The sequence below is a fragment of the Microcaecilia unicolor genome, chromosome 7 (genome assembly GCF_901765095.1).
Source record: "Microcaecilia unicolor chromosome 7, aMicUni1.1, whole genome shotgun sequence".
In the NCBI taxonomy this organism is placed as follows: Eukaryota; Metazoa; Chordata; class Amphibia; order Gymnophiona; family Siphonopidae; genus Microcaecilia; species Microcaecilia unicolor.
The window spans coordinates 46,956,726-46,982,560 of record NC_044037.1 but is presented as its reverse complement, the minus strand read 5'-3'; the positions used below and the strand labels follow the sequence as shown (position 1 = coordinate 46,982,560).

At 42.3% G+C, this 25,835-nt stretch overlaps 1 protein-coding gene across 1 annotated transcript in view; it reads right to left on the bottom strand.

Moving 5' to 3' along the window:
* Positions 1 to 3,414: 3,414 nt before the first annotated feature.
* HS6ST2 (heparan sulfate 6-O-sulfotransferase 2) overlaps positions 3,415 to 25,835 on the bottom strand; it is a 510,145-nt gene continuing 487,724 nt past the window's right edge. Inside the window, exon 2 of the mRNA XM_030209994.1 lies at positions 3,415 to 5,166. Coding sequence (XP_030065854.1) covers positions 4,473 to 5,166 — 694 coding nt within the window. The 3' untranslated portion in view covers positions 3,415 to 4,472. The remainder of the gene's footprint in view (positions 5,167 to 25,835) is intronic.

Sequence of the window (25,835 nt, the reverse complement as noted above, 5' to 3'; positions counted from 1 at the left end):
CTGCTATCACTTACTATGTTGCTGTGTGGTGGGAGTAGGCGAGCAGCCTGAAATTCTGCAAAAGGAGCTACAACTGGAACAATATGCTTTATAGTTTCATAGTCCTTTGGCTCTGCTCTTAAATGCCCTATGTGCAGAATGGGAGTGAATTTCTGGGGTACAGTACACTACAATGATACACTGTCATCACTTTTCACGTTTCAGAAAATGGCATGTTTTCAAAAGGAAGCGCAGACACTGAAAAAGAAATCTCATTTTATAACAATGCCTTAGCAATAGACAGCAACAAGGAAGTTATAAGCTCTACGTTTTTGATGGCTCATTTTAGTATATGTGACCACCTTCCCAGAGTTATTTACAATATATTCGGCAGGTGCATTATCCTAACAGCTTATTTATTGGTGGATTGATAGGACCACCACATTTCATTAGTCATATGTATTTCTCAAATCTGGTTCTGCACATTAATAAAACATCAGGGACAGTAATTAAATTTTATTTATCAGTTCTATAGCTCAATTACACAATCAAAGTCAGAAGAACTTTTCTGTAAATCTACACAATAAGACACAGAGGTCTACAGTGAAAATCAGTAGAATTTATAGGATTATGTCAAAAATTTTAAGTTTCATACATCCCTTATATACAGTAAACAGTGTACAACAAAGAAAATGCATCAAGTCCCCGTAAACCATGCACACCACAGCGTAGAAGTAATTGTGTTTTTCTGTACTTATATCCACTAACTCCCTCGGTTTCCATGTATTATGAATAAATGTATGTATGTGCATATACCCACATACACAATTCCATTTCAACTCCCGTTTTACATTTTAAGACTAAAATAGAATTGAAAAGACAATGTGGATCAATGAATGCCTGATCAGAGAAAACTCTGTACGTGAAATGTGTTCCGTTCATCGCATCTCCGGTTCAAAATCCCCGAGTTGTAACCCGCTCTCACAGATAACTTAACTCCAGGATTATGTGCAGTAGTTATCAAAAGGCTTGAGTAAAAATGTCAGAACCTTCTTTCTGTTTCCTTTATACTCGCCTGACAGGAGCTGTCCAGACATTCTACAGTGCAAAAGAGTATTTTAAGCATCCAAAACAGAGGGCAAGAATGAGATGATTTGCTGATAATATGTGGATGTCGTTATAAACATAAGCAAGAAAAATCGACTGAATCCCAGCATTTATAATGCTGTTAGCCTTAACGACTAGTACTATGACATCCTGATTACTATTTGGATAATGTTTTTGCATAGAGTCTTTTTTTGTACATCATTATAAATTTACACTCACGTTTCCTTCTTAAAATGTTCCTTTCTTTGCTACTGCACAACTATAGAAGCACCACTAAAAAAAAAAAAAACAACTTTCCCCCAGACCTGATTCAAACGGAGATAACAGCAGAGAAAAATGAAAGACTGGAGTGCTTAGTAACTTTCCTTGGATCAGATGTCTACTTGTAAGTTCATTTTCAAACCACCGCAAGCCCCTCCATATTCATATTCTTAATATTATACATTTCCCTTCACCTGTAACCGTTCAGTCTGCTAATGCCAACGAGGACTTGCACTTTATAAAGAAAATACATTTTAAGTGTGAAAGGTATGGATCAGTAAATCATCGAATATCTTGGCAAATCTTTTCATAAATACTACCAGAATCTGGACTTTTTTTTTCTTTTAGACTGCGTAGAAACGATCAAAAGAAAATGTCACAGGAAATACGCCCCAGTTGTACATTATAATTAGCCTGTCTTAAGTTCAGTCTCCAGGCTTAGATATACTGTATGTGAAAACTGAAACTGGTTCGTTCCAAACTTCAAGTTATTTTATGATACAGGATGTAGGCCCGATTTCCAGAATATTTAAAATGAGAGAGGGCCCTAGGAATTAACCTGTAAAAATGTTTGCAGCTTAGCACTTATTTCTGTGAAATTTAGCTAAGAGGAGCATATTTCACAGAGATATTCTCACATTTCCTTCCCTGGACTTCCTTACCCAGCCCTAATGCAGTGATAAACCGTAGAGAAGACCTCCTCCATGAAGTCCCATCCCTAACATAGTTGAGAGTCAGCCCTATGTGGCCTGCTGTCTTGTCTCACTATATCATAAGACTCCAACTTACCCCTAGACCTCTGTGTGTGTGTGTGTGTGGGGGGGGGGGGGGGGCTGGAACAATCTCCATTCACTCCTACTCTGGCAGTTGCCTATACAACAATGGCATTGGTTGATCCCTTGTGGAGGTCTCACAGTACCACTGCTTGAGGGGAGGGGGGATCACACTTCTAAATGACACATTTTGCATTTATTTTGCATTAATGAGCTGCTTTGCATGATTTTGCACTGAAGCAGTCCACCAATACAAAATTTACATAAACTTTCATGTGAAGCGGACTTCACGTGAAAATTTACATCTGTGTACTTTTGTGAAGTGACTTAGCAAAAGTGCATCTTATGTGAAAAGTAACAAAAAAACACCTGACCGATGGTGTTTTTGCTTGTTTCCAGCTATTTTGTGTTATTTTTCATACAAAGTGAACTTTTGCAAAGTCACTTCGCACTTTAGTAGATAGGGCCCAAAATTAATTAAATCCATTCATGAAATACGTTAATGAGTTCAGGCTGATCTTGTGAGAGGAAATTATCTCTCCCTGGACACAGTCAAAGAGTTTGCTTAATATTGGGGGTGCTTAAGTGCCCACCTGGCTCCTATGCATGCATGTTTTTCAAGAATTGGCTCTCCATTTGTGACTTTCTTGTTTAAAACAGGCCATTGAAAATTTCTCGCTTCATTCCAGGAGCTTAAATTTTGCCATGAGCAGGGGGCATTGCTATTTGAGCAGTGTTTCACAATGGAGGATTGTAGATTTTGCATCTGAAATCTACAACTAATGTAAAAGTTTTAAAGTTACAAAATGTGGTAAAAACAATGAACCATTTAAAATTCATATTGCTGGGATAGTTATACATGAACAATGAACGTTCTAGAACAGTAATAAGCAGTAGCGTAGCCAGAGAGCGGATTTTGGGTGAACCAAAGGAAGAAATGATGGACACTAGTCCTCTCCACCCCCTCTTGAGGTGCTCCCTCCCCCAAACTCATCTTTTAAAAGAAATTATAAGTACCTGAGTTGGCGGGGATCCCCAAGCTCTGTCAGCTGAAGATATCCTCAAAGGACCCCAGAAACATCTGTGCACAGCTCAGCAGTCGGTGGCTGCTTCTTTAGCTACCAACGCCGGTACCTCCATGCATACTCAGTTTCTGAGCATGCACAAAAACTGAGTATTGGTGTCCTACATAGTAACATAGTAGGTGACGGCAGAAAAAGACCTGTACGGTCCATCCAGTCTGCCCAACAAGATAAACTCATATGTAACACCTGACCTTGATTTGTATCTACCATTTTCAGGGCACAGACCATAGAAGTCTGCCCAGCACTAGCCCCGCCTCCCACCACTGGCTCTGCCACCCAAACTGGCTCAGGAAGCAGCCGCCGCCTGCCTAGCTAAGCATAGGTGTTTCTGGGTGCCTTCAGGGAGATCCTCAGCTGGCGGGGCTTGGGGATCTCTGCTAGCTACTGCAGCAGTGTGCTGCTGTTGGGTGGGCCTGTGCCCACCCATGGCTGTGCCACAAGCAATGGCGGTCATCTTGATTTGAGGCAAACTGAGGGCACTCTTCCTTGCCTTTCTCCTGGACATCCCTAAACGAGGTAGTATCTTCAAAACAGCAACATGTTCCCGTGTTAGATGACTGTGAAAAATTCTCCACAATATGTACCCATTTTGGTTTTCTGGATTTCTAATTTCCTTCTTAACCTGGCACTCAACAGAGCGGTATAGGGTTTCAGAAATATGCCACAAACTTAATTAAAAAAAAAAAACCCAGAAAAAAAAATGAAACAATTCTCATTCTATAGTTTGATCCCCAGAATCAGTTACACTTTAACATTCATTGTTAGAAGATCAGCTGACATCTGGAAGAGCCTGAACAGTGTAACACAAATAATTTAAATGCTGTTTAGTAGCCATGAATAAAGTAACCCTGCTTCTCCCTCTTCTTGCCTACTAACCATGGAATGTATTCCCTCAGGATTTCATTTACCATGTTGAAAACTTGGGAGGAAACCCTTATGGAATAGGCCCATACTTTACGACTTCTGATCTGGTCATGTCCAGTGAGCAACCAAGGTTGCACAAAACCTCTTTCTGGCTTTTACAATTTTCATATATAGTCCAAGAAACCAAATAGAAAAAAAAAGAACCATTTACATGTTAAGATTAAATTTCACTCACATACAACAGAACATTTAATGGGAAGGCAACTGCAAAGGCAACGTCTTAACCTCTTTTGCTTCAAATATTTGAGAAGCAAATTCAGGACTATTTCATCTCTATACATTTCAGTCCTTAGTTTTCAAAATTTACAGTATTACTACTCTAAAAAGCTGCAAGCTCCCATGATCACCATTTCTCTACACTGCCAATGTAATCAGTAGTTGAATTATCAGTCTGCTCTTTGAAATGAGCTTGTTTGGCTCTTAAAATTTTACGCTGCTCTTGACGTTTCCGACGGGCTTCTTGATGTTGTTTTTGTCTCATATACTGATACCTTTGCAAAAAGAGGTCTTTTGCATAATCGTACAGCTCCATGTCTAAAAAGTTGAGAACCTCGATCCGTTTTTGAGTCTGTTCATCAATTTCCACGCTAGAGGCCCGGGTGCTGTTGAACTGAGTGAACGGTGATATGAAGTTCATGTTAAAGGTTTTTTCAAAGAGATACTGAGTCTTTCGTTGAAACTCCGTTAGGCCGAAAAATGCCATGCGTTTCAGGTTCTCTTTTGCACTGTCCAGGAGAACCTTGTTCCTTTGATCCTCTGCCATGACAGTCAAATTGTAACATCCAACCAGGCTGAGGTCAGAAAGCATGCGTACCTGGCGGTTATTGGCTAGATTGTACGGACAATCCATAAACTCCTTGAGGGAACACCCTGACCAGTCATCCCCTGTGTAACAACTGGGCAGTTCTTCCGAAGTTGGAGATCTCCCATCGCATACGTGCAGTGAAGCCTTCCACGTTGCTCCTCTCTGAACATGTCTCCATTCGCTCAGATAGCGAGACACGGGGTCACGTAGGATTGTGATGTAGTAGAAGTTCCTACAGAATAAAAATAAAACGGTACACTTAGTTTAGGCAGTAATTCAACTGTTGCAAATATTATTGCATTTTTATGACTTATGCATTTTGAAACACAAAAGATGTCAACAGATAAAGGCCACCCAAGTGTGATTCCTTCCTGGAATATCACAAGTCCAAATTCCTGGTTTCTCCCTCTCTCTGCCACTATACCCTGCAAGTTTACTTTGGGTACAATAATCTCTACTGGAAGTCTCTTCCAATAGAGGAATCCATCACTCCTTCTCTTAGAGGAATCCATCACTCCCTCAGTGAAAAAGTGTTTTGTCCTATTCTCCTCTTTGAGCTGCTGGGATTTTAATCGATTTGACTATATATGGGAAGATTTGCTCCATATCTCCCTATTCAGTATTTCCTGATCTCTTTCAGACTCTTTCTGTCTGGTTTATAGTGCAGTGACCCTCCTTTGACTTGACTCAGTCACTGTACTTTTACTTATGTGACCTCCTGAACTGCACAGTGTACTCAGTGCAAGATATCAAAGAAATGGAAGGTACTTAAATACACAGTTGTCACATTGACTGGTCAGACCGTAAGGTCACTAGAGACCCCCAGATTTTGTTTGGTTTAGTAATTCCTAGTTCTTCACGTCCACGAGGGTATTAGATCCTGGGATTGCCTGAGTCTATCATTTTGTATTTTATGGATTGAAATATAGTTTGCACCCATTTGGCCACTTTTCCAATTAAAAAAAAAGTTATACTGGTATTTCAGCTTATTTACCTATTTTTCATGTCTCCTTTTACAAATTTCCATAAAATCTGAAAACTGATATGCTTTTTCCCTTCTGGCACTTCCTTAATGTCACTTTTGGGCATTGTTAATAATTAATATATTTATGTCCAATCCTAGATGTATGATCTAGTACTCTTTTTGAACTAAATTTGGTAAAAGCGGAATTTAAGAACTGTAACCGAGTCCATCACATTTATAGAAGCTCTAGTATAAAAATAGAGAGGTCCTTTAACAAAAGGGAGAAAGATTCTTTTGTTGTTTTAACTTTAATACATTCTGTTTTTTTTTGTAGGAAACACTATAAACTTCACCAAGCATAAATCAAAGTAAACCAGATGTGCTGCTCTGCTGACTTATCAGGATATCACGTGGTCATTATAGAGATATGTGGAACGTACAAAAATGCCACAAAGAGCGGATATGAACTTAGAGAAGGAGGATTTTAAAAACTGGGTCTGACCATAGTAAAATGCAAAATTACTAGAATAAAAAAACTCAAGAAAACCTAGGTATGAGACCAAGAGAGAAAGCAAGATCAATTGACATTTTGAAAAATTTAGCTGGAGCAGAGAAAAACAAACATTGGGAGGTCGATATTCAGACAGTGGGAATTAGACCAGTTAACTGCCGCGGTCAGCGCTAAGCCCAGATTTTCCGGTAACCGGCATTGAATATTCGGCTTATATTTGGCTGGTTTGAAGATAACCAGCTAAGTTGATATTCAGACTTAGCCGGTTATCTTCAAATCAACCAAATATATTTCACTATTTGACACGGCCAAATATGGCTGCTAAACCTGGTCTAAAAATTGGTGGATAGTCAGTTATATTGCAAGATATAACCGGCTATCTGCTAATTGGGGTTATTCAGTGGGGGATAGCCAGAGATCCCTCACTGAATATCGGTGGATAGCCTTAAATGCTATATAACCAGTCAGTAGCTGTTCTGATCGGTTAAATAGCGCTGACTATCAGGGTGTGGGAATTTTTTACCATGCACGATAAAGCCCTAAATGTGCAATAGAAGGCTGCAGAACAAAACTTTGAGGTGGTTCCGCTGCTCATCTCTAGCATATGTAACGCTTCTGTTGGAAATTGCATAATATTTTATGAGGTCCCAATGAAAAGGTATCAAACCAGCAAGAAAAAAAAAATCCCAGTTTTTGAGAGCACACAGGCCTTTGTCTTTTGATCAGAAGATGATGGTCTAATGTGGTCTCACATGTAGCATATTTGGAAAATTCTTAGATATGTTTAATAAAGGGTACAACAACCTGCCTAGAATCCAGTATCTAATGTGCTTATAAAAATAAAATTAGTTTAAATTTCAAACTAAGCTGATCTGCTGCAGTGGCGTAGCCAAGGGTGGGCTTGGGTGGGCCCAGGCCCACCCACTTTGGGTTCAGGCCCACCCAGTAGCAGCATACCTATGATGTGGCTGGCAGGGATCCCCAAGCCCCACCAGCTGAAAACGCCCAAGTGTCCCTCCCTCCTGCATAACTTGTAAGTAGCAGTGACATACATACTGCTCGCACCGGCCCTCTGATGTATTTCTGCCTAGGCAGAAACAGGAAGCTGCATCAGAGGGATGGGTGTGGGGCCAACATGAGCAGTGTGTATTAGCTGCTGCTCGCTGCTGATGAAAATCTGCTATTTAAAAGGTATACGGGAGAGGGGGGATGTTTGAGAGACTATATGGCATGCAGGCGAGAGGAGAGACCAAATCACCTGTGGGACGGGGCGAGGTTCTTCTGCCCACCCATCTTGGGCTCAGGCCCACCCAAAATTGGGTGTCTGGCTACGCCCCTGATCTGCTGACGTTAACTAAGGTGCCTCCATTCATTCTTTTCCTCTCTGATATTCACAGAGTAACAAACAAGGAGAAAACTTTATAAAGAGCTCAGAAAACATCTATATACAGCCGGTATTAATTAATTAATTAATTAATTTATTTTAGGTCACTTAATGACACAATGTGTCTGAAATGTGAGGCATTTAATACCAGATGAAGGTATCTATATTCTTATTGAACAACTGTCCTTTAGGGTTCCCCAGGGTTCAATATTATCATCTATTTTATTTAATATTCATTCAAGATGGGGTCATTTTTATAAAGGATCATTTGCAAGTAAAAGGACTTTCATAAATTTACTCCAGATGTTTCGAGTGGTGACAAGAAAGTGCATACTTTTATACGACCTGTGTGGAGGCAATTTTTGCTGAAAATGGATGTGCAGCAAAATATAAAAATTGGCGTGTGTCCATTTGGGGTCTGAGACCTTACTGCCAGCCACTGACTTAGCAGTAAAGTCTCTTGCATTAACCATGCGGTAATCACCAACGCAGAGAGCCACAGAGAGGGGGGGCAGGGGGGGCAAAATTCCCCGGGCCCGGCCTCCAAGGGGGGCCCAGTGCCGGGGTCAGGCCGCTGGCGCTGCAGTCCCCAGTCTCACCTGCCTGCCTCCACGGCTCCGGGCCCCCTTCATTCAAAGTGGCAGTCGCAGATCGCCTCTCTTCTGGCCTTCCCTTCCTGTGTCCCGCCCTTGTGGAAACTGGAAGTTACATCAGACGAGGGCGGGACACAAGGAGGGAAGGCCAGAAGAGACGCGATCTGCAACTGCCGCTTTGAATGAAGAAGACCTGGAGCCGTGGATGCAGGCAGGTGAGTCCGCGGACTGCAGCGGCGGGGGGAGTGACAGGGAGTGGCGGCGACGGGGGGTGGAGGCGGGGCAGCCTTGCCCCGGGCCCGGCCTAGTCTCTCAGCGGCCCTGCCTACGCATGTCAAGTTGGAGTTACTGCCCGATGTCTGGCGTGCGTAAAAATAATGAAATTACCGCACGGGCCATGTGGTAGCTGGGTGGTAACTCCGAATTGACATGTTTTGGGCGCATGTAGCTGCCTATGCAGCTTAGTACAAGGGCCCCTTAGCCACAGCCATTTATGCCTTGTTTTACTTAGCATAGATCCTGACGCCTACATTGGGCGAAGAGCGGGTGTGTTCTATAACGCGCATAGATTTTAGAAACGCCCATGCCACGCTCACAGCCTCTTTTCAACTATGTGACTTAGAATTTAAGATCACCATGTTACAGAATATGCTTAGCAAGCTGTGTACATAAATCTTAATTAATGTCAATTAGTGCTGATAATTGCTGATTGGCTAGTTAACCAATTATGTGCATTGTTATAGAATACACTTTGATTTCCTCATGGAAATTAAGGCACGATAGACAGAATTCCTGGGTTTGTCTATAAAATATGTGCATACATGCATATTTTGTGCATGAACATTTACTCCTGCTCCTGAGCATCTGTAGCGTTTAGCGAATGCTTATTTTTAGCGCACAATAAAAACGCACGGCTTTTTAAAAGCACTCCACAGTGCTGTAACTAGGGATTTTAACACGGCTATTGGCAGTAGCCATTCTGAGTGTGGGAATCGTAAAGTGAAGGTATTATCCTTACTGCCTTTTCAGAAACAGGCCTGATGGTTATTAACATTTTAATTTAATTCATGATGCTTTGCAGGATCTGGCCTTGAATTCTACTGTCACGCTAATGTATTTCACTGGACAAAGACGCTGCCGCACCCACCATATCGATGAAAAAAACTAAGTTGATTTGCTCTTTGGTCTCAATTCTAATTAAAACGAACCTTTTACCATGTACAACAATAGAGCTACAGTGACATCTACTGGTAAAGCAGTGAAGTTGTCATTATGGTGCACTTCAAAGGGCTTTAATTCTCAAAAGCTAGTTCAATAAAAAGGTATCACATTATATATATATTTTTTGTTTTGCTTTCATTTATTAACCATTATTTCTATATCTATTGATTAAGTCTATCTTTATAAGCCTTTGAACTTAGCACCATGCAATGGAAAAATCTGCCAATGCTAAACCAGACTCTAAGAGGTTCAGCCAGCTCTGCTTTTAAACTAAATGACATCTTTCTTCTTTTGTTTCTTAAACTGAGCTTCCCAGGAGCCTCTGAAATCCAGACCACACATTACACACATCTATTCAGAGAATAACCCCTTATCCCACTAAACTACATAAAGAAAATACCATACAATAATATCATTTAAAGAGAGATTTATAATTAGCTGTACCGAATAGCACGTTTTACTATTTGGCCAAATACGAATAAAGAAAAATATTATTTGTTTGACTACGAATACCAAATATGAATAATGGCCATTGAGCTTTAACGGTATTATGTAGGCCACATTGAGCCAGCAAATAGGTGGGAAAATGTGGGATACAAATGTAACAAATAATAATAATAACATAACAAATAAAAAAGCAACATAAATCAAGTGTTGATTCCACTAGATTTAGCACAGTAGAGTCCCAAATTATTTTGTATTCGAATTTAAATCACTATACGGCCGAATATGAATAATGTATTCGGGGCCGAATTGAACTGAATATTTAGTACAGTCCTAATTTATATACAACTAGCCATTATGCCCGTTAAAACGGGCGAGATTTCCAGCTACCCTCCACACCAGGTCGCCGCCGCCCCTCCCCCCCAAGGTCGCCGCTACCGTTCCCGCCCCCCGGAGTCGCCGGCCCGCCCGGGCCCTCTCTTCGCGATTCAACTTACAGCGCCGAAACCGCAGCAGGCAGATCAGCTGAGCTGCCGTCGGCCTTCCTTCTCTGCCTGTGTCCCGCCCTCTTGTGACGCAACGTCGGCGAGGGAGGGACAGAGGCAGGGAAGGAAGGTCGACGGCAGCTCAGCTGATCTGCCTGCTGCGTTTTCGGCGCTGTAAGTTGAATTGCGAAGAGAGGGCCCAGGCCGGGTGGAGGGGGGGCAGCGGTGGTGACTCCGGTTGGGGGGGGGAGCGGTGGCGACCGGCGGTTCCCTCTCTCCCTCCTCTTCGCGCAGTTTCCCTCTCTGTCCCGCCCCCGTCATCATGTACTGACGCTGGGGCGGGACAGAGAGGGAAAGTCTCTACTGCGCATTTGCGGGTGAGTACAGTCACTCGCAATTTATATGTTTGATAGGATTGATAGTCAGATGATTTAACTAGTTAACTCCCGCGCTGGTAATTCCTGTGTGGCAAACGCAACAAAGCCCATTCAATTCCTATGAGCTTTGTCGCATTTTCCTTGCCAGGAATCACTAGCGTGGCTTAGTAAAAGGGCCCCTTAGTTCACTGGATAAATTGATTTTAATTTCCCAGGATTTCACTGGTTAAATTTTAAAGAACAGCCTTTTTCCTGATAAAATGTAATTGATAAATATAGGAGAAGTGGGGGCACTGTTAAAATTCAGCTGGAAAGCCCTATACTAAGCATTATCCAGTTAAATGTAACTGTTAGGTTGAAAATACACCGGCACCAAAGCTATCTGGTTAACTTTAACAGGGCATTTTCAAAACAACAGACTTAAACCAGTAATCTCTTTGAATATCTGGTTAAAGACGGGTTATCTGCTTATCTTGTTACCTTTAACAGGATATGCGGTGGCTGGATTTGACCTCTGTTGGGTCCATATTTAAACGCGGCAGTAGCTGCTGAGTGGTCAGTGTTGAAGCCATCCAGACAGAGTGGCAATATTTCAACTGCTATCTTGATAACAGTCCTTTTGTTCTCCTGGACTGAATATCGTTGCTCTCTGGATAGCTGAGTGTAAATACCCACATTCCACCCTTGCTCCACCCTGTAAAGTTTTTAGCAACAGTATGGGGGTCTTTTACAGAGGCGTTATAGCATTTTTAGCGTGTGCTAAATGCTAGAGACACCCATATATTCCTATGGGTGTCTCTAGCATTTAGCGCGTGCTAATTTTTAGCATGCACTAAAAACACTAGTGAACCTTAGACCTCTATTTGATAAAATACTGCTGAAAATCAATGGATAGGGCTGCCTAGGGCATTTATCCGGACAGGGGCTGATGGTCTGCCCGTGTATGCCACCTGCACTTTACGCACCACAGCGTTTATACATTACCGTACAGAATAGCACATAGGGCCGAATTCAGTAAATGGAAACGAAAACTAGGCGCTGGGAAAAATGCATGCTCAGCACTATTTTAAAAAGGGTGCTCCAGGCTCTTTCTAGAGTAGCTCAGTGGTTCCCAAACCTGGACCTGGAGGCAGTTTTCAAGATATCCACAATGAATAATCATGAGAGATTTGCATGTACTACCTCCACTGCATGCAAATCTCTCTCATGCATATTCATTATGGATATCCTGAAAACCTGAGTGGCTGGGGTGCCCCCAGGGCCAGGTTTGGGAACCACTGGAATAGCGTTTAGCACGCCTTCCGGTGCCCAACTGAATCCTGGCATGCAACTTGGGTGCGCTGCCCCTTAGTTCCCACAGAAAGCGCAGGCTTTGTGTGGACCTCCTTCCACATATTGCTGTGTATGGATTGTGAGTTAAGAGTTGGGTCTCAACTCCTGAAGATGTTTTGAGAGAAACACAGGACTATGTCAAGCAAGACAGGAGACAGTTTATGAACTGGTTTTACGTGTCCAAGGAAATTGATAATTTGGATATATTGAAGTTTTTGAGCTATGCATGACTTGAGTTTTAGATACATATACAAGGAGTGCCGAGCTTGAGGACTGATGCAACATCTTTACAGCTAACTTCACCCTAAAGCCCGATCAGATAAGTTTCTAATATATTCTTTTGTTATTGTTTTTAAGCTTATATTTTTGTGGATTGGTGCGATGATAACTACTACTACTACTATTTAGCATTTCTATAGCGCTACAAGGCGTACGCAGCGCTGCACAAACATAGAAGAAAGACAGTCCCTGCTCAAAGAGCTTGCAATCTAATAGACAAAAAATAAATAAAGTAAGCAAATCAAATCAATTAATGTGAACGGGAAGGAAGAGAGGAGGGTAGGTGGAGGCGAGTGGTTACGAGTCAAAAGCAATGTTAAAGAGGTGGGCTTTCAGTCTAGATTTAAAGGTGGCCAAGGATGGGGCAAGACGTAGGGGCTCAGGAACTTTATTCCAGGCGTAGGGTGCAGCGAGACAGAAGGCGCGAAGTCTGGAGTTGGCAGTAGTGGAGAAGGGAACAGATAAGAAGGATTTATCCATGGAGCGGAGTGCACGGGAAGGGGTGTAGGGAAGGACGAGTGTGGAGAGATACTGGGGAGCAGCAGTGTGAGTACATTTATAGGTTAGTAGAAGAAGTTTGAACAGGATGCGAAAACTGCTGGACTGTCATGATAAATTCTGAGCACTATTATTATCAACCTGATTAACTGCATGCTACGTTTAAGTAGTAAGTCCCTATTTAGTACTGTATTTTCACGTAGATAACCCGCACGCGGGTATAACCCACAGAAAACAAGGACCAAGTAAAAAATGTTTTGCATAGCCCACACCCCTGTATTCCCCGTGCATGCTCAGTACGTTGGGTCGGAATGAGCATGCCAAAAATGCTGGCCTGGAGGAAAAGCAAGGCCAGCCAACAGGAAGAAAAGGTTTACTGTAAATTTACCGGCTGTCCATTTATAATGCCAAAAAGAAAGTCATACTCATGAGTGGTGCAAAGCTGAGGAAAAACTGAAAGAAATTTCCTTGTAGTGATCAACAAGATAATGTTGGAGACCCCGTGGAAGCCTTAAACTTCTGTCTTTTAATAAGAACTGTTTTATGCTGACCATTTGGAAGTTTTATTTTTGCTATAGATCTGTTCAATGTCTCCTTATAAGGAATATTACCAAAAGTACCTATGGGGACTTTAGTAAATACTTCTTGTAATAAAAGCATTCTTTTTTTTTTTTGTTTTCAATCATTTCGGGAGTTGTGTTTTTCTATATAAAGAATGCCTCCTCCGCAGTGACCTTTAAATGTAATGACTCGTATAACCCGCAGCCTTGTTTACCCCACACTGCGTTGTCACAGGAAATAAAAACTTATACAACCCGCTGGTTATATTCACGACAATATGATAGTTTGTCAGATGAGTAAATTTGCCAAATAGGTATGTGACTGAAGTGTTAAACCCCAAGGGCCATGTTTACTAAGGTGTGCTAGCGTTTTTAGCATGTGCTAATGCTAGGGACACCTATATGCTCTTTCTGCAATGAGTATACAGCAAGTAAAGGAGAAGTATAGTATAGCTGAGTCGAAAGGAAGCAACGTAGAAATGGCATTTTGTAGTAGCACTAAGCACCATGGAGGGAAAATACATTTTTTTAATAGAAGCTATATTCTTTTGTAACCATAAACTAATGTTCAAAAGGAATTTCAGGTTCTTCTCTGGTAGACCTGGGCCCATCATGGGAGTCTTAGTTGACACCATTAGACAATTAGTTGACATAATTGGACAATAACTCTTATATTTTTGAAGCCATTAGCAACGGAAAGAAAACAATCTGCTCTTTGAGTTCCATTAACAGCTTATAACAAATGATTTTTTTACAAGTAAACAGAGCAGATGTGAGCTGTAAATCATGCAGCTGCCAAACACATACAATCCAACTCTCTTTTTCACACGGTGACTTTGATGAGCCAAGATTACTTGAACACACAATAAGGGAAGGCAGGACACTGGCTATGATACTGGTTTCCATTCAAATTCACAGCGATGTTTAAAGTGGATTTGATGTCCAAAGGTAACTAGATAGTGCCACACATTATCTGTATTTATCTTCGTCTCCTTGCGCTATTGATTATATGTCCGAAGAATACCCTTCCTGTGCACCCTTAAGATTCCAGTGCAGCAGCAGGTGAAATATCTGGGTTTATGAATCTTCTCATAAAAGGTGTTCTTGGTTCAATTAAAAAGGTGTTCCCTCTTTCTCGCTGCTAAACTGCCAGTATCGGCTTCAAACTTTACTGGAAACGTTCACTTATTCCCCTGGATCCTATATAGTGCACTTAGATTTAGGCGCCAAAATCATGTGTAACTTAATTGGCTTAACAAGCTAATGAGCGCTGATAACCACACTTAAGCAATAATGAGAACTAATTGGCACTGATTAGAATTTAGGTGCACAACTTGCTAAACGTATTCTGTAATGATGTGCACCAAAACTTCTAAAGCGGAGGCAAAAAATGGGCGTGGATTTGGGCGTTTCATAATCGTTCTGAAACTTAGGTGCCTGTGTATAGAATATGGCCCAGTGCACCTAAATCTACATGCTGAGATTTACACTAGGTTTTCACCAGCATAAATGGATGCGCGCCGATATCGGCGCTGAAATACCATCTAAGCATATTCTATAATCGGTGCCTAAACCTAGGTGTCGATTATAAACTGCGCTTAGTCGGCACCGATTTCAGCATCAATTTTTTAGGTGCCATATATAGAATCTCCTCCGTTACGCCTACCTACAGATATCCCCTTTTTCTTGATCACTCTGATACTCTCCAAACTTTTCAGCATTCATTAGAAGGCTGCTATTTACAAGGAGTTCTTCTGTTGAGACGATAAACAATCTCCCTGAGAGTGCCCACTATATACAAAAAAAAAAAAACATTCGTTGGATGAAAATTTACTTGAATTTGTTTACTGACTTTTTGAAAGAATTTACTCAATGCTTTGGTTTGTTATAGAACAGATTCCCATTTCTAAGAGAACCGTATTGGATACTTGAGCTCCAAACTGTTTTTAATACCTTATTTATGTAAGCATATGCGGTTACAATAATAACAGGTAGTCAACAGGCTTATCATTTATCATTTTGTCATAAATCCCCATATTACACTTGAGCTCCAAACTGTTACACCTCAAGGATTTAGGGGGTCTTTACTAAGCCGCAGCAGTGTTTTTAGCTTACGGTAGAAATCAGCTGGTGGTAAATGTCAGCTGATTTTTACCACAAGCTAAAAATGCTACCGCGGTTTGGTATATCAAGTCCCATTCCCTTGGCGTAAATAGACGTCCCTAGAATTAGATGCAGGCATGCCCCTTAGGCAGGGGTGTGCTGGTAAATTTTTAACAACAGGCTCTTTCTCCGGACATAGCCAGCTCTGCAGTTGGAAGGGCCGGGGGGGGGGGGGGGGGGGAAGGGAGCAACACTTGCCTCTCTCTCCTCCCTCCCTTCGTGCGGGCACGCTAGGCATACCTTTGCTGGCAGCCAATAAATGGACTGCCACCACTCCCAACATCTTGCTCTGAGCAGCATGCTGGAACTTCTCTCACATGCTCGAGAAGTCCCAGCCTGCTGCTCAGAGCTGGAAACAAGGAGCTGGGAGCAGCAGCAGTCTATTTACTTGGCTGTCAGGGCTCAGCATCCCCACCAGCAAAGTAAAAGAGAATTCAGCAGGGGGCCTAAGCCCACATTTTGGGAGCCAGTTGTTAAAGTAGCCATGGAGGGCCCTACTTTAACAACCGGCTCCCAAAATTCTTAAAAACTTAACAACCGGCTCTTGCGAGCCTGTGAGAACCTGCTCCAGCACACCACTGCCCTTAGGCGTATTCTATTAACCGGATAGGCATATTCTATAAACTGAACCTAAACCTAGGAGCAGTTTACAGAATACACCTAGGTGGAACTATTTTCAGCACTCATTTTTCAGGCGCCATATATAGAAGCTAGTTGTCCCTGAAGAAGGAATCTCTGAAACTGGGTCCTCTGTAGGATGACTTCCGATGTCAGGAATTTAGAGAAAAAAGTGCTGTTATTTATTCAGCTTTGGAATCAATATTTTAAATTGCAAAAGTTACTAAATTGGCCAATTTATGAATGAAAGAAAGAAATATATATATTCCACTGAATAATCACTATTTTTCATCCTTTAAGAGCGGATATATCATGTAAATGAGCTGTTATGAGGATTCGTTGTTTTACAGTCGGTTCTTAAAATATCGCTCTCAGGTCTCGGTATGCAACTTGATTTACTGAATACCACCCCCCCCCCATCAGTAATAAAATAAAAAGTAATCTCTTCCTGATTTGGCTTTGGATTGGTTTTTAAATATTTAGATTCGGACTTATCTCTCCAGTTTGAGGGTTTTTTTTTCTTTTACTACTGAGGTTAATCTAATCAAGACATTAACTCTACGTGGCACTGCCCATAATCTGTGCTTTTAAAACAACACTGACCAACCTTTGTGCTTTTTAAATTTTTTTCATATTAACTTTCTTCACTCATATGTTTATAAATTTAGCTTCTTCTATAAGGTTATAATTATTATATGAGTTACGAGGGCCCTGTCTTAGTTCAGATTGATTCTGTCATCTGTCCTGGTTGGGGGAGGGGGGCAGTTTATTGGGATGGAAGATTGTTTATGTTTAATGTACTTTTGACAGTGACATCTTCAGGTTTTGGGTTTGTATTTGCATTTAATTGCTGGTTTCTGGAACTGCATGGGAAACTGATCTCGCGGACTGCACCCTGGATTATAATGAAAGAAAGATACCTGTGCCATGAGATTACAATTCCTAAGTGTTACATGCTTTCAGAGTATCTGAGGGACCTCAGGTCTGCCAGTGCCCCTCAAAGAGTCGGAATCTTCCAAATTAGCCAAACGATTCCCCTCACGTATCACTCCTCCTCTACTGTGTTGGTTTTTGTGCTGGTTAGTTCACACATCCTTTAAACCTAGCTTTCCTATTAATAATTCTAACAATCCAATTTTATGATTAATTTCTCTGTATGTCACTGCGAGTTCCTTTGAAGATTCTGTAATTAGAGTACGCTGGTGCATGAACAAATAAATAAAACTTCACAGGAAAGCCACTAGATGTCACTGTTTTACAGCAGGATTCAGCTCCACTGTAGTCCATCACTTAGCAAGCTCAAAATAGTAGTAGACTGGCAAGAAAAGATGCATAGCTTCCCTTGCCATTCATCGTAAATTGCTTTTTAAAGAAAACTCAATACGCTAGTTGTGAACAAGGTCACTACAGGGGGAATTTTATAAGTGACTCAAGTGTATAGAACACTTTTACACCCCAGCAGACTCTTCTAAAATAGCCCAGGGATATACACACAGATTAGGTGCTCAAAAGACAGGGGCAGTAGCAAGCAGCTTAACTTAAATATCAGCATTTAAATTGATAGGTATATTCCAGGCCTCTGCTTATGGGGCTCTTTTACTAAAGTGAAATGGTGCTGGTTTTATTGAGTGCTAATGGTACTGCACGCTAATAACAGCAATTAGTGTGGGATTTGGTGGTGTCTGGGCAGGGCATGGATGGAGATTGTCTGTGGACTGCACACTGCAGATAGCACATGGTAATTAACACACACTTGTAATCTGCAGTTAGAGATGCACTTAATGCACCTCAAGAGGCAGTGCTAGGTATATCTGCAGCAGTGGTGTAGCCACAGGTGGGCCTGGGTGGGCTGGGGCCTACCCACTTAGGGCAGTGGCGTTCCTAGCCTGGATGACACCGGGGCGGATCGCCGATGCGCCCCCCCCCCTGCAAAATGACACCTTCCCCCCCCCCGCGAAATGACACTTCCCCCCCGGGTGCACGCCGCTTGGGGGTGGGGGGGGTGGGGAGTGCCGCGGCGCGCGCCTGTCGGCTCCGAGTTCGCTAACTTCGCTGGTTCGCTGCAGCTCCCTCTGCCCCGGAACAGGAAGTAACCTGTTCCGGGTCAGAGGGAGCTGCAGCGAATGAGCGAAGTTAGCAAACTCGGAGCCGACAGGCGCGCGCCGCGGCACCCCCCCAGCGGCGTGCACCCGGGACGGACCGCCCACACCTTGGTACGCCACTGACTTAGGGCTTAGGCCCATCCAACAGTAGCACATGGTAATGAAAATGCTGCTCTCCACAATACTGGCACCTTCGCATGCTCAGTTTTCTGCGCATGCCTGCTGCAGACTACCAAGGCGGAGACTGGAGAGAAGCATTTTCCCACCAGCTGAGATATTTTTTTGATGTGGGGGTGGGGGAGAGAACGTTTGGTGCCCACCCACTTCTTGCCTAGGCCCACCCAAAATCTGCTGTCTGGCTACGCCCCCTTCTGCAGTAGTCGTGTTTGACATTAACATGCCGTAGTGAAGCTGTCTGTGCAGTAACGGCAAGGGAACGCCGGACAAGCCGTCAACAATTGCTGCACAGCCTTTGCAACTACCACACATTAGTGTTTGCACATAGACTTCAATAAGTGCAAAAACTTACCATGCTTTAGTAAAAAAGGACCCATGGTTACTAAATGCCGAATAGACAAACTCCCCTGAATCCTATAAAACTGGGCACCCAACTTTACATCTACTCCCAAACTCTGAAGTCACCAAATTGCATGCAGAATTTAATTGAAAAATTAGCTAATTAGTGCCAATTGGATTAATAAGCGATTATTGGCACTAATTAGATTTAATTAGCATTTCTGCATGTAAATTTAGGCACGGGAGGGATCCACGCCTAAAATGTACGTGTTTTTGAAAAAGGGAGCAGAAACAGGAGGATCATGGGCATAATGGGGGCGTTCCTAAAATTAATACGCACTGTTATAGAATAACGGGAGTATGAGCCTAATGTAGACATTTGCACCACGTTTCAGCTGGTGCAAATGGCCATGCCTAAAGTTAGGCGGGATTACTGGGTATAATCGTATTCTATACACCAGTGGCGTAGCCACAGGGGAGCCTGGGTGGGCCGGGGCCCACCCACTTAGGGCTCAGGCCCATCCAACAGTAGCACATGGTAATGAAAAAGCTGCTCTCCACAATACTGGCACCTTCGCATGTTCAGTTTTCAGCACAAGCCTGCTGCAGACTACCAAGGTGGAGACTGGAGAGAAGCATTTTCCTACCAGCTGAGATATTTTTTTGGTGTGGGGGTAGGGGAGAGAACATTTGGTGCCCACCCACTTCTTGCCTAGGCCTACCCAAAATCTGCTGTCTGGTTACGCCCCTGCTATACACTGTGTCTAAGTTCCATATATAGAATCCAGCCCTTACTGACTGATATTTAACTATTTAACTGGCCAGGAACAGCTCCTATCTAGTTATATAGCCTTAAGCTGGATAAGTGCTAATATTCAGTGCGAAATAGGGAGCTATCTTGGCTGGCTACTACTGGCTTAGCGGCTAGCCCAGTCACCAGCTTTATGGTGCAACACAGCCAGATAGCACCAATATTCACTGGCTGACCAGTTAAGTTTAGAGGTCAAATATACCCAAACAAATAGCAGGTCTATCTTTTGCCCCTATAACTTAGCTAGGCAGTAGCCGGGCAGTAGTTCAAAACTGATGCGCACAGGCCGCGCACATGCACCTACACAGCTTAGTAAAAGGGCCCCTCTGAAATAGGTGAACTATAGAATTATCCTCAGAGTATACGGGAAATGAAGTTATTCTGAGCGGGACTTTGGAGTGATCATAGCCAGACAATTAGGTTGCAATGGGAGCCTATGGTTGGCTATGTCTGGAGCTCTCAGCACCCGACTCACTGGACTGTGCGAAAAAATGCTGGAGGTGCTAAAGCCTATGGTAACTTTGATCATACACAAAGTAAATAAACTGTAGTCAAACTAAGGAAAATGGCCAATACTAATTTAAAAAAGTCTATCTGGGAAAGTCCTTTTCCAATCAGGGCTGTTGGAACCAATTTTGGGTGGAGTCAGAGTCAGTAAAAATGTACAGACTCCAGCTTTAAAATAAAAACTTACAACATTATAATATATGGTAAATTTATCATTTAATACTTTATCTATATCTTTATATACATATCTTTGTACTGGATCTAAAGTTATATTTACCGGTACTTTAGATCCAGAACAAAAGATTTAAAGCCTAATATCAGTAGGAGTTGGAGTTATAGTTGGACAGTAGAAAAATAGAGGAGACTGAGTTGAAGGTTTGCTGTACCAACTCCACAGCCCTGCTTCCAATTGCCTTTTATTAACATTTCTATTGCCCCGTTAGACCTGCTTTTTTTATTTTTTTTTTATAAATACGTTTATTGAAGTACAGGATCTTACAAGCAATGCAATCAATAGATAGTCATAACAAGTGCATAACAGTACAAACTATGGCGTAATATATATAGCCGAGACTGACATTAGCTATCAGAAGTCTGTCGCCGAAGCTCAGTTCTATACAACGTTTATATCTGCTCCTACTGCTTTATCCAACAAAACCATAATATGGCCGATTATTTAACAGTGGCCACCACAACCATTATGGTTTGACCAGCAGAAGAAAGGAGGTGTTGATGCCCCTGTATAAGTCGTTGGTGAGGCCCCACCTAGAGTACTGTGTTCAGTTTTGGAGGCCGTACCTTGCGAAGGATGTAAAAAGAATTGAAGCGGTGCAAAGAAAAGCTACGAGAATGGTAAGGGATTTGCGTTACAAGATGTATGAGGAGAGACTTGATGACCTGAACATGTATACTCTGGAAGAAAGGAGAAACAGGGGTGATATGATACAGACGTTCAAATATTTGAAAAGTATTAATCCGCAAACGAACCTTTTCCGGAGGTGCGAAGGCAGTAGAACGAGAGGACATGAAAAGAGATTGAAGGGGGGCAGACTCAAGAAAAATGTCAGGAAGTATTTTTTCACGGAGAGAGTAGTGGATGCTTGGAATGCCCTCCCGCGGGAGGTGGTGGAAATGAAAACGGTAACAGAATTCAAACATGCGTGGGATAAACATAAAGGAATCCTATTCAGAAGGAATGGATCCTAAGGAGCTTAGCCGAGATTGGGTGGCAGAGCTAGCCGGTGGTGGGAGGCGAGGATAGTGCTGGACAGACTTATACGGTCTGTGCCAGAGCCAGTGGTGGGAGGCGGGGCTGGTGGTTGGGAGGCGGGGATAGTGCTGGACAGACTTATACGGTCTGTGTCCTGAAGAGGACAGGTACAAATCAAAGTAGGGTATACACAAAAAGTAGCACATATGAGTTTGTCTTGTTGGGCAGACTGGATAGACCATGCAGGTCTTTTTCTGCCGTCATTTACTATGTTGGCATGTACGGTACAGTCTCAATTATCTGGGACCAAGCCTTTGTCAGATAAGTGAAAAGTCGGATAATATGGAAAACAATGGTAACCCCTTAAAAATGCATGCAAAACATACTTTATGCATAAAGAACAGGCACAGGGCATCTGTATTTAGAATACAGTATTGTTTATTAAACTAACCAGCAGCGTGTAAAGCCGGAAAACAGGAAGAGGATCTGCACACGTCTTAACGGCAATGCAATGACGTTACCAGAAGGACTGTCAGTTAATGCTGGACGGTCAGATTAGTGAAGGTCGGATAATCGAGATTGTACTGTACATAGTTCTTCATCTCTTCTGTACTTGCAGTAGCTTGTGCTATCAGACTGACTTGTGGCTGAAACCTTTCCTAGAGCTTAAAAACTGTGTTCAGACACAGCTGATCCCTCTGTAATGTTCAGCTCCTATGCCTCCCTCTTCCCCATCAGCAGACAGACATGAAACAATGTCAAGACTGTACTCTGTTGGAAGTCACAGAGCCCCAGTGGCAATCAGAAACATGTCCTGGTGCACACATGAGAAACCTTACAGTACAAATAAGAGTTTTTTATTTAATAATTTCCTTCCACAATGAGAGGAATCTTTGGCCAGTTATGATGAAATGCTACTGGAACACCAGCTGCGTCTCTTACCAGGAGGTTGTATGGAGCCACAGCTAGCCAAGTTGCATTATTTCACACTTTTTACAAATAATTCTGAAGTACTTGTTGGAGGATGACTTGCAAGTCTCTTTTACACATGGAGGAGGAAACTGGATGGCATGTGGTTAAAGAGCCATCGATAAACTGGACATCTGCAGCACCAAATAGCAATTTAATTGGGAATTACATAATGAAGTCGTTTTGAATAACTGAGGGTTAAGCACAATTCCCTCTCCTCACACCAAGTACCCTCCAAATCCCAGGCCATAATTTATATGTGACTTGAAGCAGTTATAAATGCCCAGTGGGAAATTTTCCTTAAGACACATGTACAGAGCAATTCAATAATGGGGCACCTAGAGGGCACATGTTCGGCTACTGTTCTATAAGAGAAGGCAGGCACCTATTTCCTTTACAGAATACTCGTGTAACAGGTTAGATATCATCTACATAATAATTTCTCAATCTGCGTCCCTGGACGGCTGGCTGGCTAGGTTCGTAACCGTATGCAAATGAGCTACTACGTAATCGGCTCGCCTACGGTCTTCCTTTTCATTCTCTCTCAGTGTCCCACCCTCGCGGAAAGAGGAAGTTACGTCAGAGGGGAGGGGCAGGGGAGACGAGAAATCGCTGGACATGGATGGGAGGGTAGGGGAGAAAGGAGAAATCACTGGACATGGATGTGAGGACAAGGGAGAGAGGAGAATTGCTGGATATGGATAGAGGAGAAGGCAGGGAAGAAAGATTTAAAACATAATTGCGATGAGATGATAGCCTTGCTAGGGCCCGTTTCATTTTTCACGAAATGGGCTTTTTTGCTTGTGTGCATATAATATAGGCCCAAGCACTTACGCCAGCCATAGAGTTGGTGTGTTTTTGCCTAGATGAGTAACTGATAGAATTCTATAAGTTCATTGTGTGATAGTTGTACCCAGACACCACCCATGTGTACGCCTACTGTAAAATACGCACCAAATTTGGGCGCGGATCCCAGATCTGTACATGCAGATATGCCCTACACCCTATTCTACATCACGTGTGGGGGTGTGAACATAGGAGCGGCAGGGAAGGCAGCGTTCCCAGAATTTAGGTGTGATGTTATAGGATACCTGCATTTGTGTGCCCAACAGCCATCAGTTGGGTACCAGCATTTACACCAGCTTCTGGCGGGTGGAACTGTTTATGCCTAAATTAAGCATGAGAAGTGCTCTGCGTAGAGTGCCTTCTTAGCCGCTGCCACACACTAAACAGAGGGTTTCAACGTATCAACAAAGATGATTCCTAAATCCCTTTCCTGGTCAGTGACTCCTAATGTGGAACCTCGCATTATGTAGCTATAATTCAGGTTCCTCTTTCCCACATGCATCACTTTGCACTTGCTCACATTAAACGTCATCTGCCATTTAGACTCCCAGTCTCGTAAGGTGCTCTTGTACTTTTTCACAATCCTCTTGTGATTTAACAACTTTGAATAACTTTCTGTTTTCAGCAAATGTAATTACCTCACTAGTTACTCCCATCTCTAGGTCACTTATAAATATATTAAAAAGCAGCAGTCCCAGCACAGACCCCTGGGGAACCCCACTACCTACCCTTCTCCATTGAGAATACTGACCATTTTAAACTTACTCTCTGTTCTTTGCCTGGGGTGTTTAATTATAATTAAGTGAATTAGAAATTTTACAAAAGCAACAGAATGGAATAAATTAAATACAGCTGTAGTGACAAAGGCCAGCCACGGCTAACAGATCCGCTACAAACTGACTTGCTTTCATCCGAGTGTACTGCAGGTCATAATCCAATTCCCTATAACCAAACCTAAAGCTCTTTGTAGAAAGAAAAGCAGCTAAACTGAAAATCCAAAGGTTACAGGGCACCACTCAGTAAGAAGCTAAGGTAGAAGGGGAATCATTAAAGAATTCATTTTATCATGGCTGCCATTCTCTTCACTTTGTGGTCTTAGGTTACGGCCAGTAATTAAAAAAACCCCAAAACAAAACAAAAAAACCCAACAGCAGCAGCAGTCCATCTTTTAAAAGAAATGGGAAACTATTTGTTTAATTCCAGTGAAGAGAAAGGTGAACTTCCAGAACTGCAATATAACAAACAGCACCAATGAATTCTGAACAGCCCTTGCTCCTCAATATTCACCAAGGTTGGCAGCTTCATCAAACTACTTTAAATCATTCTATGCTTCCCAATCAATCAATCAATCAAAGTGCAGTTTTTCTAGGAGCACGAGAGGCACTTTACTAATTGAACACATCACTTGGAAAGTTTTTACAAGAAAACTAACAATGACTGTAAAGGCACCTTTCAAACTAGTTGTCTTGACAAGTCAGCAAGGCTGAAATTCTTCTTGCACATACAAACACACACTATCCCCTGGATTCTATACAGTGCGCCTAGAGATCAGCACTAAAATTGACGCATAACTTAACAAGCTAATGAGCACTGATAACAGCACTTCACAAGCAATATTGAGCATTAATCGGCAATGATTAGAATTTAGGTGCACAACTGGCTAAGTGTATTCTGTAACAATGTGTGCTGAACTTCTAACGCATGCAGCCAAAAAGGACCATGGTTATATGGGCAGGGAAATGGGCGTTTCATGGACTTCCAAAATTTAGGCGTCTAGTTATAGAATATGGCTTAGTGAGCCTAAATCTACGCACAGGGATTTGCACCAAGTTTTCATTGGTGTAAATGGATGCACGTAGGTTTAGGCACTGAAATATGAACTAAGCATAGTCTATAATTGGTGCCTAAATCTAGGCACTGATTGTAGAATACGCTTAATCGGAACTGAATTCAGTGCTGATTTCTTAGGCATCATATATATATAGAATCTCCTTCTATATATATGAATATTTTATAACATGCACAGACCAGTGGAATAGATACGTGGGGCCATGGGGGGCCTGGGCCTCCGTAGATTTGGCCCTGGACCCCCCTGCCGACGACCCTCTAATGAACGAACATCCCTATAGTGCTACAATATGAAAATATGTCTATATTCTATTATGAGGAAAATCATTTTTTTTATTCAAACATTTATCTATGGATTTATGTACAGCATTTGTAAAATAAGATTACTTAGCAAAGAGAACAAACCAACATATATAGGTGAGGTAGAAGATGTTTTAGATGACTATGACCGATGGAAAACAGCTGGATTTGTTGCCTCATATGATAGTACAGTTAAGTGAAAATGCATGCTTTTTCCTACTCACATGAGTCTCTGTTCGAGTGCACAGCTGTGAATGTTGCAGACTAATTCCCAACCTGGGAATCCTGATACCGAACATTGCTGTGTGTGATTACACTTAAATTATTTCTCAAACCTTTCTTGTACTCCGCTTGCTTTATTTT